Here is a 16,627-nt window from a genome sequence, read left to right on the forward strand (position 1 = left end):
AACACACACATCAATATTAATGATAGTTAGACACTGGCAAAAGGTCATAAATGGGCGTGGAACAGGCACTCTATAGCGCCATCTTTTGACAAAAGTTGGGGGGTTAGTTTTTCCTACAGTCACCAAACTCTGTACATATATTGTTCTCATCAATCTGGACAACTTTCTAAATTAAACTCATTAGCTAAGACCAACAGGAAGCCGGCTATTTTGATTTGAATGTGGATTTTTTGAAAAATCAGGCTGTAAACAAATTCACACTCCTTCTAAGAACAAAAAGCTTTTCACACCAAACTTTTTTAACATGAAGAGAAGATTCTGAAGATGTTAAATTGCGAGCGGATTTGGGATATCTTGAACGGTGTTGATGTGGTGATTTTTTAAAGATGTAGTAAAAAACATAACCCTATTTTTTTTATATCTTTAAAGTGCAGCATCCAAACTCTTTAAAACTTTTTTCACATAGAGATCTAATCATTATGAGCAAGTGATGGTAATATCATAATTATTCAAGCTTCTATGAATTAAAGAAAATTAAAAAATGTAATCAGTAACCTGCTTTCACTGGGCTGACTGTCTGTGTTGACACTAAGAGTGACTGAAGGGGGGAGGGGTGAAAGGGAGAGAGACCAGTGGAACATGCTGTTTTGCTTAAGACCATCTTTGAGGAAGATGCACATTGCATATTGCTGTAGTTTAATCTACATAAATATGTCTGAACTTTGAGAGTCTGATCTTTGAGAAAATATAAAGGGTCACGAACTCTTTCAGTCTTTGTATATTGCAGTTGTTGTTTTTTTATTTATTTTTTACTTAACTGTACCATGAACTTGTCCCATTCAGTCACAAAGCAAAAGATTAAGAAAAATACAACTTTTTAGCATGAGCGATTTATCTTCATTGATAGACATTTATTTTCATAAATTAAATTTTAGATTCAATAAAAAAACACTAACAATTTCAAGATAAACTTTGACAACAAAACAAACTTTGCTGTTATCTGTTCAAAACATCTGAAAATTATACCATTTTAAGATGAGTTATATATATATATATATATATATATATATATATATCGCCCCATTACAATACTCAACTTGATTTTTAAAGCAAAGCAAATTGCAAAGCAATATCCACACACAAATTGAACAGATAGGTAACGATGACATTTAAGCAGAAGTGGTGGACGTAAAGCAAGCAATAATAACATTTTGTTATCATCATGAATTACATGTTCTTATCATCATCCTCAGAATATAGGGAAAATGTTCCCTATATTGTGAACGGCTTTGGGATATCTTGAACGGTGTTGATGTGGTGATTTATGAAAGTAACAATAAAAAAGATGAAGAGTTATTTTCATATATCTTTAAATTGCATTATTCTAACTCATCAAAACTTTTTACATATAAAGAACAAGAAATTCTTAGTAAATACGTATAGTTTCAAAATTTTATCATGCTCAGAGGCCCCAAAAACATTAAAAGTGTCACATAAATTTGTCAGATTAAAGCTCTAATACCAGGGATGAACACTAGAGGTCCTCATAAAATAAGGAATCGTTTGACCTCTAATGCTATTTAGCTCATTGTCAGTGTATAGGAATGACAATAATCCATAGAATCAGTTGATATGTACTGTACTGTCAATGTACTTTTACGTAATTATTTTGTATAGGTGCTTAAAGAGCATTAAAATCTTTTTTTTAGTTTTTAAGGAAAAATTATATGATTTAAATACATATATACACACTCACTGATAGAACAAAAAATCTTATAAGTATGACACTATACTGCTCAGTTCACTTATTTAGAATGAGAAACAAATACAAAAAGGCCAAAAAAATCAACTAAGCCAATATGTATTTATTTTTAATATATTTGTTTATAATTATTTCACAGATGCTTATAGATTATTAAAATAATATTTAAAAATGCTTGTAGACCATAAAACATGGTAACTATTTAAAATAGGGTCTCTTTTGTTAACAATGGGTAATGAACTAACAAACACGAATTAACAACGAACAATATATTTGTACTCGATTTTCTTCAAACTTCATCAGAATAATGTAAAAACACGGCCGATGAGAGTCTGTAAAGGCGTCCCTGATGCATCAAATGCAGTTGCCATGGCAAATAAATAAAAAAAATACATTCAAATATTTGTTTCCTGTGTTTTTGAGGCAGATAGTGTGCTTAGAATTTCATTTTCCATTTTCAATTTTCAATGATTTATTATATATTTAAAGTGCAGCATCCTAACTCTTTGAAACTTTTTTCATACAAATAACTGATCTCACTCTGCTCTGCACTCTATGTGTGTGTTTGTGTGGTAAGTGGCTGAGTGTAAGGATGGGGGATGGGTGGTAAGAGAAAGAGTCAGAGAGGAGGAGAGACAGTTAGGGTTAGTCCAAAGGGTTACTGTGAATGCATGTGCCAACTGGGCACCGTTTTCCTGATGCTATCGGGATGGTGACTGCACAGACGGTGAGGGCCCGGTCATCGCTGCTTGCAGCTTTAATTTATTTATTTTTGTTAACCTTCCGGGCACTTAAGGGGGTCTTAACATGCTCAAAAACTCTTGAAAATTTGCACACATGTCGGAATCTGCGGCCATCAGGATGTCACAGAGGCTGGTACCGGGGCGTGGCAAGGGGACTCTACAGCGCCCCCTGGAATTTTGAGGGCCATATAGCTCACATACTTGAACGTACACATATGAAACTCGGTACACATATAGAACTCATTGAGCTGAACAACTTTTGTACTCTATGTCATTTTCTTAATGCAACTGGAAGTGAGATATTTAGGGCTGTGTAAAAAGCGCATGCTCTGGAATTTAACGTACTCCTCCCAGGATTTCCATACGATTGTCACCAAACTCGGTCAGCATGATCTCAAGACATTGGGGACGCTAAATTGCGAGGGGATTTTTGATATCTCGAACGGTTTGGCCGTGGCAAGGCGACAAAGTTATGGCGAGAAATGAGAAACAGGAAGTGTCTAATAACTGTTGCACACATTGCCTGATTCTGATGAAACTTCACCAGATTGTTCGTTGTATGATGCCGATTCCATAAATGTGACTATTATGAGTCAAAGTTATAGCGCCACCAACTGGTAGCAGGAAGCGTGTCATTTTCAAAATCCGTTGAAATTAGCCTCTTAATTTTACTTGATTTTCTTTAAACTTCATCAAAATCATGTCAAAACACGGCCGATAAGAATATGTAAAGGGGTCGATGATAAATCAAATGCTGTTGCCATGGCAACGTGTCAAACTTTAAAATTAGATTCCTGTCTTTTCGAGGCAGATAACATGCTAAGAATTTCATGAAACTCAACACACACATCAATATTAATGATAGTTAGACACTGGCAAAAGGTCATAAATGGGCGTGGAGCAGGCACTCTATAGCGCCATCTTTTGACAAAAGTTGGGGGGTTAGTTTTTCCTACAGTCACCAAACTCTGTACATATATTGTTCTCATCAATCTGGACAACTTTCTAAATTAAACTCATTAGCTAAGACCAACAGGAAGCCAGCTATTTCCATTTGAATGTGTTTTTTTTGGAAAAATCAGGCTGTAAACAAATTCACACTCCTTCTAAGAACAACCAGCTATTCACACCAAACTTTTTTAACATGAAGAGAAGATTCTGAAGATGTTAAATTGCGAGCGGATTTTGGATATCTTGAACGGTGTTGACGTGGTGATTTTTTTAAAGATGTAGTAAAAAACATAACTGTCATTTTTTTATATCTTTAAAGTGCAGCATCCAAACTCTTTAAAACTTTTTTCACACAGAGATCTTATCATTCTGAGCAAGTGCTGTAAATATAATTTTTTTACAAGCTTTTATGAATTAAAGAAAAATAAAAATAGAAATCAGAAACCTGCTGTCACTCTGAGTCTCTGTGTGTGTGCGTAGTTGAGTCACAGTAACTTAAGAGAGACTGAAGGGGGGAGGGGTGAAAGGAAGAGAGAGAGTGAAAAATGCTGTCTTCTTAAAGACTATCTCTGAGTAAGAAATGCAGACTGATTTATAATCTAAATAAATACGTCTAATCTTTGAGAGTCTAATCTTTGAGAAAATATAAAGGGTCACTAACTCTTTCATTGTTTGTATTTTGCAGTTGTTGTTTTTTTATTTATTTTTTTACTGGACTGTACGATGAACTTGTCCTATTCAGTCACATAGCAAAAGATTAAGAAAAATACAGCTTTTTATCATGAGCGATTTATCTTCATTGATAGACATTTATTTTCATAGTGTTATTTATTGAATATAAAATTTAAATTAACAATTTCAAGACAAACTTTGCTGTTATCTGTTCAAAACATCTGAAAATTATACCATTATACCATATATATATCGCCCCATTACAATACTAAACTTGATTTTTAAAGATATTTTGAAAGAAAGAAGCGTTTATAGAGCACTTTGTGTATTGCTGTACACCCACATGAACTGTGTTCATGTTCATGTTAATTCACAGTACATAAACTAATGTTAAAATATACTATTTTACCATTAAACAATATATGAATACTTTTTTTAGGTTAATATTAATTAACATTAATAAATACTATTTAATTATTGTTCATGTTAACTAATATAGTTAATGTTAACAAATGACACTGGTTGGCAATTGTATATATTGTGTGTATGTGTCTGTTTGTTGATTTTAAAGTCTAACCCTTTCAATTCTGTAAACTTTAAATCCAAACTGGCTGAGGGTTACTGTGAATGCATGTGCCAACTGGGCACCGTTTTCCTAATTGATTCTTTCTTAGTTATGTAGCGCTTAAAAGTGATGTCTTATAACAGGAGTCACCTGCAAAGCAATATCCACACACAAATTGAATAGATAGGTAACGATGACATTTAAGCAGAAGTGGTGGACGTAAAGCAAGCAATAATAACATTTTGTTATCATCATGAATTACATGTTCTTATCACCATCCTCAGAATATTGGGAAAATGTTCCCTATATTGTGAACGACTTTGGGATATCTTGAACAGTGTTGATGTGGTGATTTATGAAAGTAACAATAAAAAAGATAAAGAGTTATTTTCATATATCTTTAAATTGCATTATTCTAACTCATCAAAACTTTTTACATATAAAGAACAAGAAATTCTTAGGAAATGCATGTAGTTTCAAAATGTTATCATGCTCAGAGGCCCCAAAAACATTAAAAGTGTCATATAAATTTTTCAGATTAAAGCTCTAATACCAGGGATGAACACTAGAGGTCCTCATAAGATAAGGAATCGTTTGACCTCTAATGCTATTTAGCTCATTGTCAGTGTATAAGAATGACAATAATCCATAGAATCAGTTGATATATACTGTACTGTCAGTGTAATTTTACATAATTATTTTGTATAGGTGCTTAAAGAGCATTAAAATCTTTTTTTATCTTTTAAGGAAAAATTATATGATTTAAATACTTATATACACTCTCACTGATAGAACAAAATATTTTATAAGTATGACACTATACTGCTCAGTTCACTTAATTAGAATGAGAAACAAATACAAAAAGGCCAAATAAATCAACTAAGTTAATATGTATTTATTTTTAATATATTTGTTTATAATTATTTCACAGATGCTTATAGATTATTAAAATACTATTTAAAAATGCTTGTAGACCATAAAACATGGTAACTATTTAAAATAGGGTCTCTTTTGTTAACAATGGTTAATGAACTAACAAACACGAACGAACAACGAACAGTATATTTGTAATCGATTTTCTTCAAACTTCATCAGAATAATGTAAAAACACTGCCGATGAGAGTCTGTAAAGGGCATCCCTGATGCATCAAATGCTGTTGCCATGGCAAATAAATAAAACAAAAAATAAATTCAAATATTTGTTTCCTGTGTTTTTGAGGCAGATAGCGTGCTTAGAATTTCATTTTCCATTTTCAATTTTCAATGATTTATTATATATTTAAAGTGCAGCATCCTAACTCTTTGAAACTTTTTTCAAAAAAAATAACGATTCATTCTGATCAAACACAGTACATTTCATAATTATACAAAACTCCACGAATGAAAGAAAATAAAAAAAACATATCTGATCTCACTCTGCTCTGCACTCTATGTGTGTGTTTGTGTGGTAAGTGGTTGAGTGTAAGGAGGGGGGATGGGTGGTAAGAAAAAGAGACAGTTAGGGTTAGTCCAAAGGGTTACTGTGAATGCATGTGCCAACTGGGCACCATTTTCCTGATGCTATCGGGATGGCGACTGTGCAGACGGCGAGGGCCCGGTCATCGCTGCTTGCAGCTTTAATTAATGATTGTACTAGCAAAAACACATTGAAACTATGGGTAACTTGTGTATGAGTGATCTAAAGTAATATTCCTATAATATTTCATAATAAATTTATTTTTTGAAACAATGCTTCTGCTAATGCAAGGCTTCTTTAAAGATATGAACGCAATATGCAAAGTTTTGAACACTGGACAGCCTGTGTTACAAATAATGACTGTTTTGAGTTTTGTATCTAGAGTTTTGAAAAATGACATTAAGTTTCAGTTATTAGTGCAAAAACGATTGTAAAAAACTGTAACATTCGTAAATACTACAAAAACAATCCATAATTTTGTTGGGAGGTATAGCATGTCTGTTAAGAAAATGTAAGCATTGTGGAAATGTGTTCACTGACTGCATATTGGGTGAAAACGACATGAAATGTGTGAATGCTATGGCCACAAAAGACCAATGCTGTGCTAATTGTGTTTAGAGTTTTGAAAATGTGACAACTGATTGGACAAACGCTTGTTAGCGACTGAAAAAAACTTGGAGTCCCAGCTGCTGCATGAGACCTTTGTATGTGGAGTGTGTTTGTTCTCTCTGTGTAGATGTTGGTTTTCACTGGGTTTCTCCCACAATCGAAAGACATACAGGATAAGCAAACTGTAAGTGAGTGTGAATATAAATGTGTGTGATGGACTGGCCATATGTCCAGGGGGTTTTCCTGCCTATGACCCAGGAAAGGCTGCAGCCTCCCCATGACCCTATACATAGGACAAGCACTAGGGAAAATGTATTGAATAGATGGATGGATGTTCAGTACTGTGACAGTTGTACTCCTCCCTCTCTCTGCCACTCATTTTTCCCCCACCAATGTGTCCTCCCTGATCCATGTTTCCAGACAAAATCATTCCAAAGCCATTAATTTATCAAAAGATAACCAAAAAAGAAAGAAAAAGTAAGACTAAAGAAGACTAAAAATAGGACATCTGGCTTGGCTTTCTGCTGAAATTCCATTTAGTTGTATTTGAAATAATTATTATTCAATTTCATAATAAATAATCTGCTAAAATTTTATATTTCAATATAATTCCTGTAGAAATGGTGGAATTGACAATGATTTGTTCTGAATGCCATTGTTCTGATTTGAATGTGCTTTATCAGTTTTGAAAGCAGCATGTTAGCATTTGAAAAATGTGCTGAAAAGGTATAGATTTTTTTCCAGTTGTGTAGTACGAATGACAAAAGTGTTTGTGGATTTTGAAAAATGTGGTCATTGCATGCATTTTGTCTGAAAGCAATGAAAAATTATTCACAGTTTGGTCTGCATAGACTTCTGTATCGCTGAATGTGTAGACAGTTTTGGAAATGTGGCTTTAGTATTGAACAATGCTTGTTAGCAATAGAAAAAAAAAACTATTCACACATGGATAAATTTCCTGTTTGTGTTCATTTTGTGATTCTTGAGATAATTATATTGTGTATTTGGTTTTCTAAATGAAAACATGGTTAAACCTGTGCAAAATTATGTCCTTTTTGTGTAGAGTTTTGCAGAAAACACTAAGCAAATTGAGACGAGTGAAAGCAGGAAAAATGTGTTAAAAGTTTTAAGAAACATGTCTTTGTTTTTCGAGAACTGTATGAATGGTTTGGAAAATTGGGCCAAATGAATCAGTTATAGCGTGTTAGCAATCGAGAAAAACTGTAAATGTGTAAATGATTAGGAAAACTGCATTTCCTGTGTTGTGTATATAATTAACTAAATAGTTACAGTTTTTCTAAATTACTAAAACACATTCTTTGAAACCATCAGTCATTTTCTCAAAACCTTAAGCACAAATGCACATTTTTAAACTAATTTCACAGAACCCCTGACTCTTCTGGCAAAATCAAACAATCGCTTTAAAACCATTTCACCTGTACTGAAAATCAAACAAAGCTTTCAAATCATACACACATTAGTCAGTACTATACACACTACAGATCAATCATTAGACACTACATCAAAAACTGGAGAACACAGTGTCCAGTGTGTGTGTGTGTATGCATATACAGTATATATATATATTATTTTCTGTAATGTACTGATAAACATTAGACTTTCATATATTTTAGATTCATTACACACATTTGAAAGTAGTTCTAGCCTTTTATTGTTTTAATATTGATGATTTTGGCATACAGCTCATGAAAACCCAAAATTCCTATCTCAAAAAATTAGCATATTTCATCCGACCAATAAAAGAAAAGTGTTTTTAATACAAAAAAAGTCAACCTTCAAATAATTATGTTCAGTTATGCACTCAATACTTGGTCCGGAATCCTTTTGCAGAAATGACTGCTTCAATGCGGCGTGGCATGGAGGCAATCAGCCTGTGGCACTGCTGAGGTGTTATGGAGGGCCAGGATGCTTCGATAGCGGCCTTAAGCTCATCCAGAGTGTTGGGTCTTGCGTCTCTCAACTTTCTCTTCACAATAACCCACAGATTCACTATGGGGTTCAGGTCAGGAGAGTTGGCAGGCCAATTGAGCACAGTAATACCATGGTCAGTAAACCATTTACCAGTGGTTTTGGCACTGTGAGCAGGTGCCAGGTCGTGCTGAAAAATGAAATCTTCATCTCCATAAAGCTTTTCAGCAGATGGAAGCATGAAGTGCTCCAAAATCTCCTGATAGCTAGCTGCATTGACCCTGCCCTTGATAAAACACAGTGGACCAACACCAGCAGCTGACATGGCACCCCAGACCATCACTGACTGTGGGTACTTGACACTGGACTTCAGGCATTTTGGCATTTCCCTCTCCCCAGTCTTCATGCTTCCATCTGCTGAAAAGCTTTATGGAGATGAAGATTTCATTTTTCAGCACGACCTGGCACCTGCTCACAGTGCCAAAACCACTGGTAAATGGTTTACTGACGATGGTATTACTGTGCTCAATTGGCCTGCCAACTCTCCTGACCTGAACCCCATAGAGAATCTGTGGGATATTGTGAAGAGAAAGTTGAGAGACGCAAGACCCAACACTCTGGATGAGCTTAAGGCCGCTATCGAAGCATCCTGGGCCTCCATAACACCTCAGCAGTGCCACAGGCTGATTGCCTCCATGCCACGCCGCATTGAAGCAGTCATTTCTGCAAAAGGATTCCCGACCAAGTATTGAGTGCATAACTGAACATAATTATTTGAAGGTTGACTTTTTTTGTATTAAAAACACTTTTATTTTACAGTTTTTTCCAATTGCTAACACACAATTTTTCAAACTAGTCTGGTTTTATCAAAATACTTAACACAATTCACAAAACCACACACCCAAACTGCAAAATACCTCATATATCCTGCAAAATGAAGCACTGCAACCGAAACTACACATAGCATTATCAAAATCAAACTTTTGCATGAAATGGCACACACTTCATTCATATTACCAGATTTTTGCCTAACCAACTACACACTCTTGGGCATAATGAAAAGCACCCCCATCTTTAGTATGCTTTGCCATAATACTAAAATATGTAACAGATTGTTCACATGCACAGAAATATGCAGATACACACACATTCTGTTGCAACATTTTTTTTTTCTTTTTTTTTTCTCACTACAGTAAACAAGTCAGTGCAACATATGCACAGCAGATATATTTACATGGGACTGAACAAAAATATTCTTACAAAAAACAGTAAACTGAAAAATAAAATTTCAGAAAAAATATATTACAGTAAAAAAAAAAAAAAAAAAAAAAAAAGGTTCTCAGCTGTGGTCTTTTTATAGTGCTTACATCCTGATTGAAGTGTTCACAATTAACCATTGAGGTGTTTGGCCAGGTGGCACATGTAATTGGCCAATTAGCTCATGTAGTGTCATTTTGAATAGCAGTGTTTTGAAATGGCAAGCATGTGACTTTATGTCAGATTGTTGTGTCTTATGCAGAGAACTGTTTTCAGTGCATTTAAAAAGTGTCATTTTGAATTGCAAAATGTGTGTAAAGCAGAAAATGTGTTTAGACTTTTGAAGACTTGAGAAGAAGTTTTGCTCTCTGTGTGTCAGTTTAAATAATTGTGCTGTGCATGTCATTTTAGTGTGTTAGCAATTGGAAAAAACTGTATTGGTCGGATGAAATATGCAAATTTTTTGAGATAGGAATTTGGGGTTTTCATGAGCTGTATGCCAAAATCATCAATATTAAAACAATAAAAGGCTAGAACTACTTTCAAATGTGTGTAATGAATCTAAAATATATGTAAGTCTAATGTTTATCAGTACATTACAGAAAATAATGAACTTTATCACAATATGCTAATTTTTTTAAAAGGACCTGTATGTGTGTGTGTGTGTATTTTTCCTTTTTTTGGTACATTGACCAAACTTAGGTATGATTTTTTTGATTGTGTGTGTATGTTTATGTATTTATTTTATAGCAAAATAATTAAAATATACAGTATATCATCTTCATCTATCATCTTGTACAAAATGATCACATCTTGGAGCTAGGTCAGAGCCAGAGGACATCATCTACATCAGCAAAACACCGTCTGGTGTGGTAATCTTGCCAAAATACAGTGTATAAAAAAATACACTGTAAAATAAAAAGTTCTCTTCCATTCTTCTTCTGAACTTTCCAACTGATTTTTGTGGCCACAATCTGCTTATATCAGGCTCTTTGTGGTGCCTCTGTAATTTCATGCACAAGAACATGGTCTACCACAGTAGCTCTAATTTCATCTGAAAAGACAGTTTTTGGTTTTGCTCTTCCTCATCCTCCTCCTCCACCACCTTGTATACGCATTCTTCCTTTACCTCTCAGATTGATGGATGCGCCACCTGTGCCATCTGTAAACTTTGAACTGGCTTGTATTTTGTATTAAATATTTAGAAACAAGTGTGAAGAATTTTGAATTCTTGTGTGTAAAAGATGACAGCCGTGTTGCAGTTGTGCTTAACTTTTGCTTTCTGGTGTTTAGAGTTTTGCATCACAAGTTCATCACAGAGCGAATTGTGTCTTAGTGAGTGAGAATGTGTTTAGAGTTTTGCAACAACAAAAAAAAAAATGCATGAGATCTGCAAACAGTGTCTAAACTGCCTCAACTGGTTTAAGGTTTTGCAGAAAGAGTGATTTATTTGACAAATTAGTTTAGGCTATTCAGAATTTGGTTCAGAGAATGGGGTTTAGTGTTTTAGCAAATGTGAAAAACTGCAAAAAGGCCAAAGTCAGCTTTTAGTTTTTCTCAGTCACTTTGGTGCATTTCTTATATGCTTAAATGAGGGGTATGCCATAGGGTCAGAGATCATAAAAAAGGAAAGGAAGGGAGAGTGTTGTGGGAGGTACTGGAATAATGGACTAATTTGGTTGCAATAGTCTAATACCTAGTCTGTCCAATACTTAGTGTGTCTAAAAATGTGATTATGTGATCTGTGTTGTAAGGACATATTTTGGCATGCCGGTAGAGGACTACATTCTGTGTGATTGCAGCACATATTGTGATGTTACCACCACGTTGGCCCAGGACATTCAAAATAGCTCTGTGGCCAAAGATGTTTCTCCCTATTCCTCTTACTGCAACACTGCCTTTCAGTTTTTTTTTTTTGAAGACAACAATTCATCTGTTTCTCTTTTATAGTGCTTACACCTTGATTGTTGAGTTTACAGTTAAGCACTTAAGTGTCTGCACACCTGATGACCGTGTTAGATCAGTTGGTTCATATGTATAGTATTTTGGAAATACATGTGACATCATGTCAGATTTCTGTGTTTAATGTAGAGAAGTCTGTTTAGTGTTTTGCAAAACAATGGGTGTGGTGAATTGCAAAAAGTGTGAGAATGATAATGTGCTTGTAGTTTTGTAGATTTGGGCTGAGGTTTTGCTTCTTGAGTGTCAGGTTTCACTAACTGTGTGTGTTTTTTTTGTGTGTGTGTGTATAAGCAATCGTAAAAAACTAACACGCACAGTTATTTTCTGTTTTCGCGTCTGGGAGGTGAAAGTGTTGTCCTGCTGCGTCCTCTAGCGTTTGGACTGCATCTGACGTAGGTTATACGCCTTTCCTTGACTCCCTATGGACACGAAACAACTGGCGTTTTAATCCAACTGTTTATGCCGCCGGTTACCCCGTGACGCTAAAATACATCGCGCGCATTACCTCATCAGCTGCCGTCCTGTCATTCATCTCTGCATTTGAACTTTACCGTACATGGGGCTCTAATTTCACGTCTGCTAGTAAAGACCGAGGCATGTGCAAATTACCCTGACGTCCTTGCGCAGCCTGCAGCTGGAGCTAACTATGCTAAGGCGAGTACTTACTAATCTAATACTGGAAAAGAAGGAGCAAGATGCATTTGAGATGCCTCGCTCGAGGCTCTCTTCCTTTGCCCTTTGCTGTTTTTGATGCTCCGAACACAGAAGCTGCACTGTATAGCTACTCGAGGGGCTCACACTACAGTCACCCTCTGTTGTGATCCTGTGCTCGTTTGCGTGGATTGACGAGGGATCCACACCAACTCAAATCAATGAGGATTCTGAGGCTCTTCCTGAAGAAAGGAGCGCATATGCTGCAGTGTCTCTGTGGACAACGATCGGAGCCGACCACAACCACCAGCGGTGAGACATTTAGCTGTGCATGCTCTCCGTTGAGCGATGAAAACGCTCTCATTGGCCGCTGGTGCTGGTGAGCACATCTTCCGTGTCTGCGGTACTATGCGCTCCCACTCCACGCATTTGTGCTAACTTGTTTGTGAGGGCTCATGCGACTTCTTGCGACCACTCATGCCATTTCATCTCACATCTTATGACACGAAACACATCTCCATCATGGTCATGAGCACGACCGCTGCTGCAGTCCCAGCACTTTAGTGCCGAAATCCGTGTCAAGGACATTTCTTATTGGTACCGGGAACAAAGAATGCAGGGTGAATGTAGGAAACTATTGATGCATATGCAGCAAATGCAGTCTGCGAAGCTACGGCAGACAGACACGTCCCGAGCTCAGTTGAGGTGAGATGAGCTTTCTAAAACAGGCACCGGCAAAAGAGCTGGAGTGTCCTCCAGGACAGGGAACTTCTGCACGTCATTCAGGACCCTGGACAGCAACTCAATTCCGCATCGCTTCCAACTCTGCTACAGCTCACCTCCTCCAGAGTAGCTTGTGCTTCTCATTGCACATTTCAGACCATCAGAAGGCCCGTCCTTGTAATCATATCATAATGTGTGTCCATTACAGGAACTTTCATGAGAGTATTTCTCAAATGCATTTGTAAAATTCAGACGATATTTACTATTAAGAAGATATATTCTATACTATCCTAATATAAAAGATATATACAATGCTAGGCAGACAATTATAGTATTTACACAACTCTTTAAAGAGTCTTCTAGATCTTTAAAGGCATCCACAGTCTTGTTCACAAGCATCACAAAGAAGGAAAGAGAGAAATCTCTGTCATGATTTACCCTCAGTCTTAGTTTTTATAATAGCAATTTGCATTGTGAACGAAGCTGTCATGTTGCCCAACATCTCCCTTTGTATTCCATAGGGGGGAACAAAAATCAACATTTAAGTGTGTAAAATGATTTTAATTTGAGTAATGCAACATCCTTATTCTGTACATGTACAGTTAATATATAGGAGGGGATTTTTTTCTATCACATTCAACCACAGCTGTCCCTGTTATAGCCTCTAGAAATATAGTCCAATTATCGTCAAGTTACATTATGTATTGTGGAGTACCGCCACTTTTTGGGTGACTGTTCTCATAGACTTCCATACAACATTTATTTATTTATTTTTAGAACTGCAGGAAATGCATTCTCTATAAATTCTGGGATGGCTTGTGCTAACGTGCTTTCCTCACCATACATAAACTTAACTTGTGCAACAATTGGTAGGAACAAACATAACTCTGTAAATCATCTTTAAGCTGAAGTCAGAACTAGTCTGTGTGACCTGAATAAAGCAAAGCAGTATCTTATTAGTAAAGTTTAAATGGATGACGATTGTAATGGAGGTGAAGATGGTTACAGTGACATACCGGAGTCTTACATTATTAGACACGCGTGAGCATGCTATTAGTGTGGAAAAACAAACAAACTGTGTGTATGTGCGCTCTCTGATAGCTTTTTTTTTGCTTGAGCACATTATGTTATGGTCGCATGTCTGGCAAGTGTTTTATAATAGACACTCACTGAAGAATTGTGTTTTTATAGGAGTTTGCAATTGTCAGTGGTATTTATATGGGCAAAAAAACTTACTCTGACAGAGAAACTGTTCACAGGTTATGTTCACCACATTCGACAAATTCAGAATTTTTTATTTGCTTTTTTTAATTTGTGTTTTGCTCTGTAATTCTGAATGGATCCGTACATATTTATATACAGTCTGGTTAAGGTGACTGGTATAGTGGTCTGTTGGCATCTCTGTGTGGTCCTGTTTGGCATTGCAGCTTGTAATTATTTATATATGTATAGAAAATGCTCTAAACAAAAATTTCTTACAGTTTTTGCTATTGCACTGTGTACATAAATTGTGAATTATGAAAAAAAAAAATGCTTTTAGAAAAAAGTTTTGTAGGAATCATCCTCAATCTTTAACTTGATAAAACAATGATCTTTATTTAAATGAGTTAATACTTTTCCTTTTGTTATACTGGGATAAATCATACTGTGATGTGTGCTAAAATTGTTGGATGTGGCATTCTACCTAGAATATTTTCCACTAGTTGCCACTGTTTACATGTATAGTCCTCACTGATTAGGCATAATTATATATATATAAGGCCTATTTAGTGAGGACTATTTCAACTGCCTGTAAATAATACATGAAAATAAATAATGCTTTATTATTTCATTTAATGTATTACAATTAATCTATGACATTATTACCAGACATATGCAACATTTACAAATGCATGCAGTAACAGAGAGTGTGCATAACTGTTATGCTGCTGCTGTTTAATCCTTTACTTCATTAGGCTTCACTTTCATTAAGCCTCTGTTGTCCTATACACTTTTTCTTTTTATCCATTATTTTGCTGGCAACTTCTTTGTGCACAGAATATAAGTTCTATTCAACTGAGCTGCAACAAATACAATCTCTTATGCATTTGTACTGCTTTGAATAGAATGTATATCAAAGTGCACAGGAAACCGAAACTCATTGCAAATATGCAATATAATGAAGGTAATGAAGCAATTTTCCTCACAAGCAATTATTTAAAAATAAATAAATAAATAAAATGCAGTATTAACTTTAACCTACAATATATATATTTTTAAAGTTAAACTACATTTTTTACTGTCCCTCTCACATTAAAATGTTTTAGATAAAATTCTGATTCAAAAAAATGTACTGTACAAGAATGTGATTCTGTATTTATTTTAAGTCTTTGCGATGTATTTTGGTATGTACTATACATGTTGTAATATGCCAAGCCTATGCAACACTCAGTTTTATAAAATATGTTACATTAGGTCTCTTCTGCATCATTCTGTCCAATCAGGGGCCCTTGTCCTGTAAAATGTGTATAGATCACTGCCTTATACTGGACTGAATAAAAGAGACAAAAGGAAATATATTAACTGTAAAAAACAAACAAACAAAAAAAAAAACTATGGACTATACCATAACTTACCACATTGACAGATCTAGTTAATTTGAATACACAGTCATGGTCTAATTTGTTTTAAATTTTAAGTATTGTACAATCATCATATATATGAATTTCAAAATGATCAGCATATAGAATGTCACTGTAGCACTGTAAAATTGTCTTTTAAGTTCCAAAAGTCTCAGATAATGAGTGATAGTGCTCTTTTTTTTTTACTTAATAGAATGCAGTTTTTTATTAATTTATGATTCTGCAAAAACTGTTGATCATGTTATGCTAGCATAATTCAAAAAATGTGTGCTTCAGTGCAGAATCTTAAATATTCATTAACCATTTTACATCACATTTTTTGTTTTAATTGTTTCCAAATCCTAAAGCTTTCATTCTTGATTTTGAATCTGACATTTAGAATGTCTTTGTCTACTTCTAGACTGCAGTGTATATTACGTTTTCTTTGTGCAGTATCCAGACATCTGTTACTGCATTGTTTTTGCTTGAATCCTGCAACACAAGAAAACTGCCAATTTGTCTAATTGATGGCTGCTGTGAGACATACTGTACTGTATATTCAGGGTTCACCTTCTACTTAGCCAGTGGCATGTCATGGGCAAAATGTGCTGATAAAACACTTTGTGCTGCATCACAGAGGTGCTTCACTCCTCAGGTTTTGATTGCATATGGCCCCATGACTAAATTGGGTTTTGAAACCAGGACAAGGAGTTCTCAGGAGCATGTTCAGGAGACATCATGCACAAA

General features: G+C 35.2%; 1 protein-coding gene across 2 annotated transcripts in view; it reads left to right on the forward strand.

The window, feature by feature from the left end:
- The window catches only part of fgf12a (fibroblast growth factor 12a), a 224,192-nt gene that overhangs the window by 131,591 nt on the left and 75,974 nt on the right, over positions 1 to 16,627 (forward strand). The window contains exon 1 of one of the 2 annotated variants that reach the window (XM_073848456.1): positions 12,316 to 12,869. The exons of the other annotated variant lie outside the window; for it this stretch is intronic. Within the exon in view, the coding sequence (XP_073704557.1) occupies positions 12,779 to 12,869 (91 nt within the window). The 5' untranslated portion in view covers positions 12,316 to 12,778. Of the gene's footprint in view, positions 1 to 12,315; positions 12,870 to 16,627 lie in introns of those variants that run through there. 2 annotated transcript variants of the gene reach the window in all.

The sequence above is a fragment of the Garra rufa genome, chromosome 10 (assembly GCF_049309525.1).
Source record: "Garra rufa chromosome 10, GarRuf1.0, whole genome shotgun sequence".
NCBI classification, from domain to species: domain Eukaryota; kingdom Metazoa; phylum Chordata; class Actinopteri; order Cypriniformes; family Cyprinidae; genus Garra; species Garra rufa.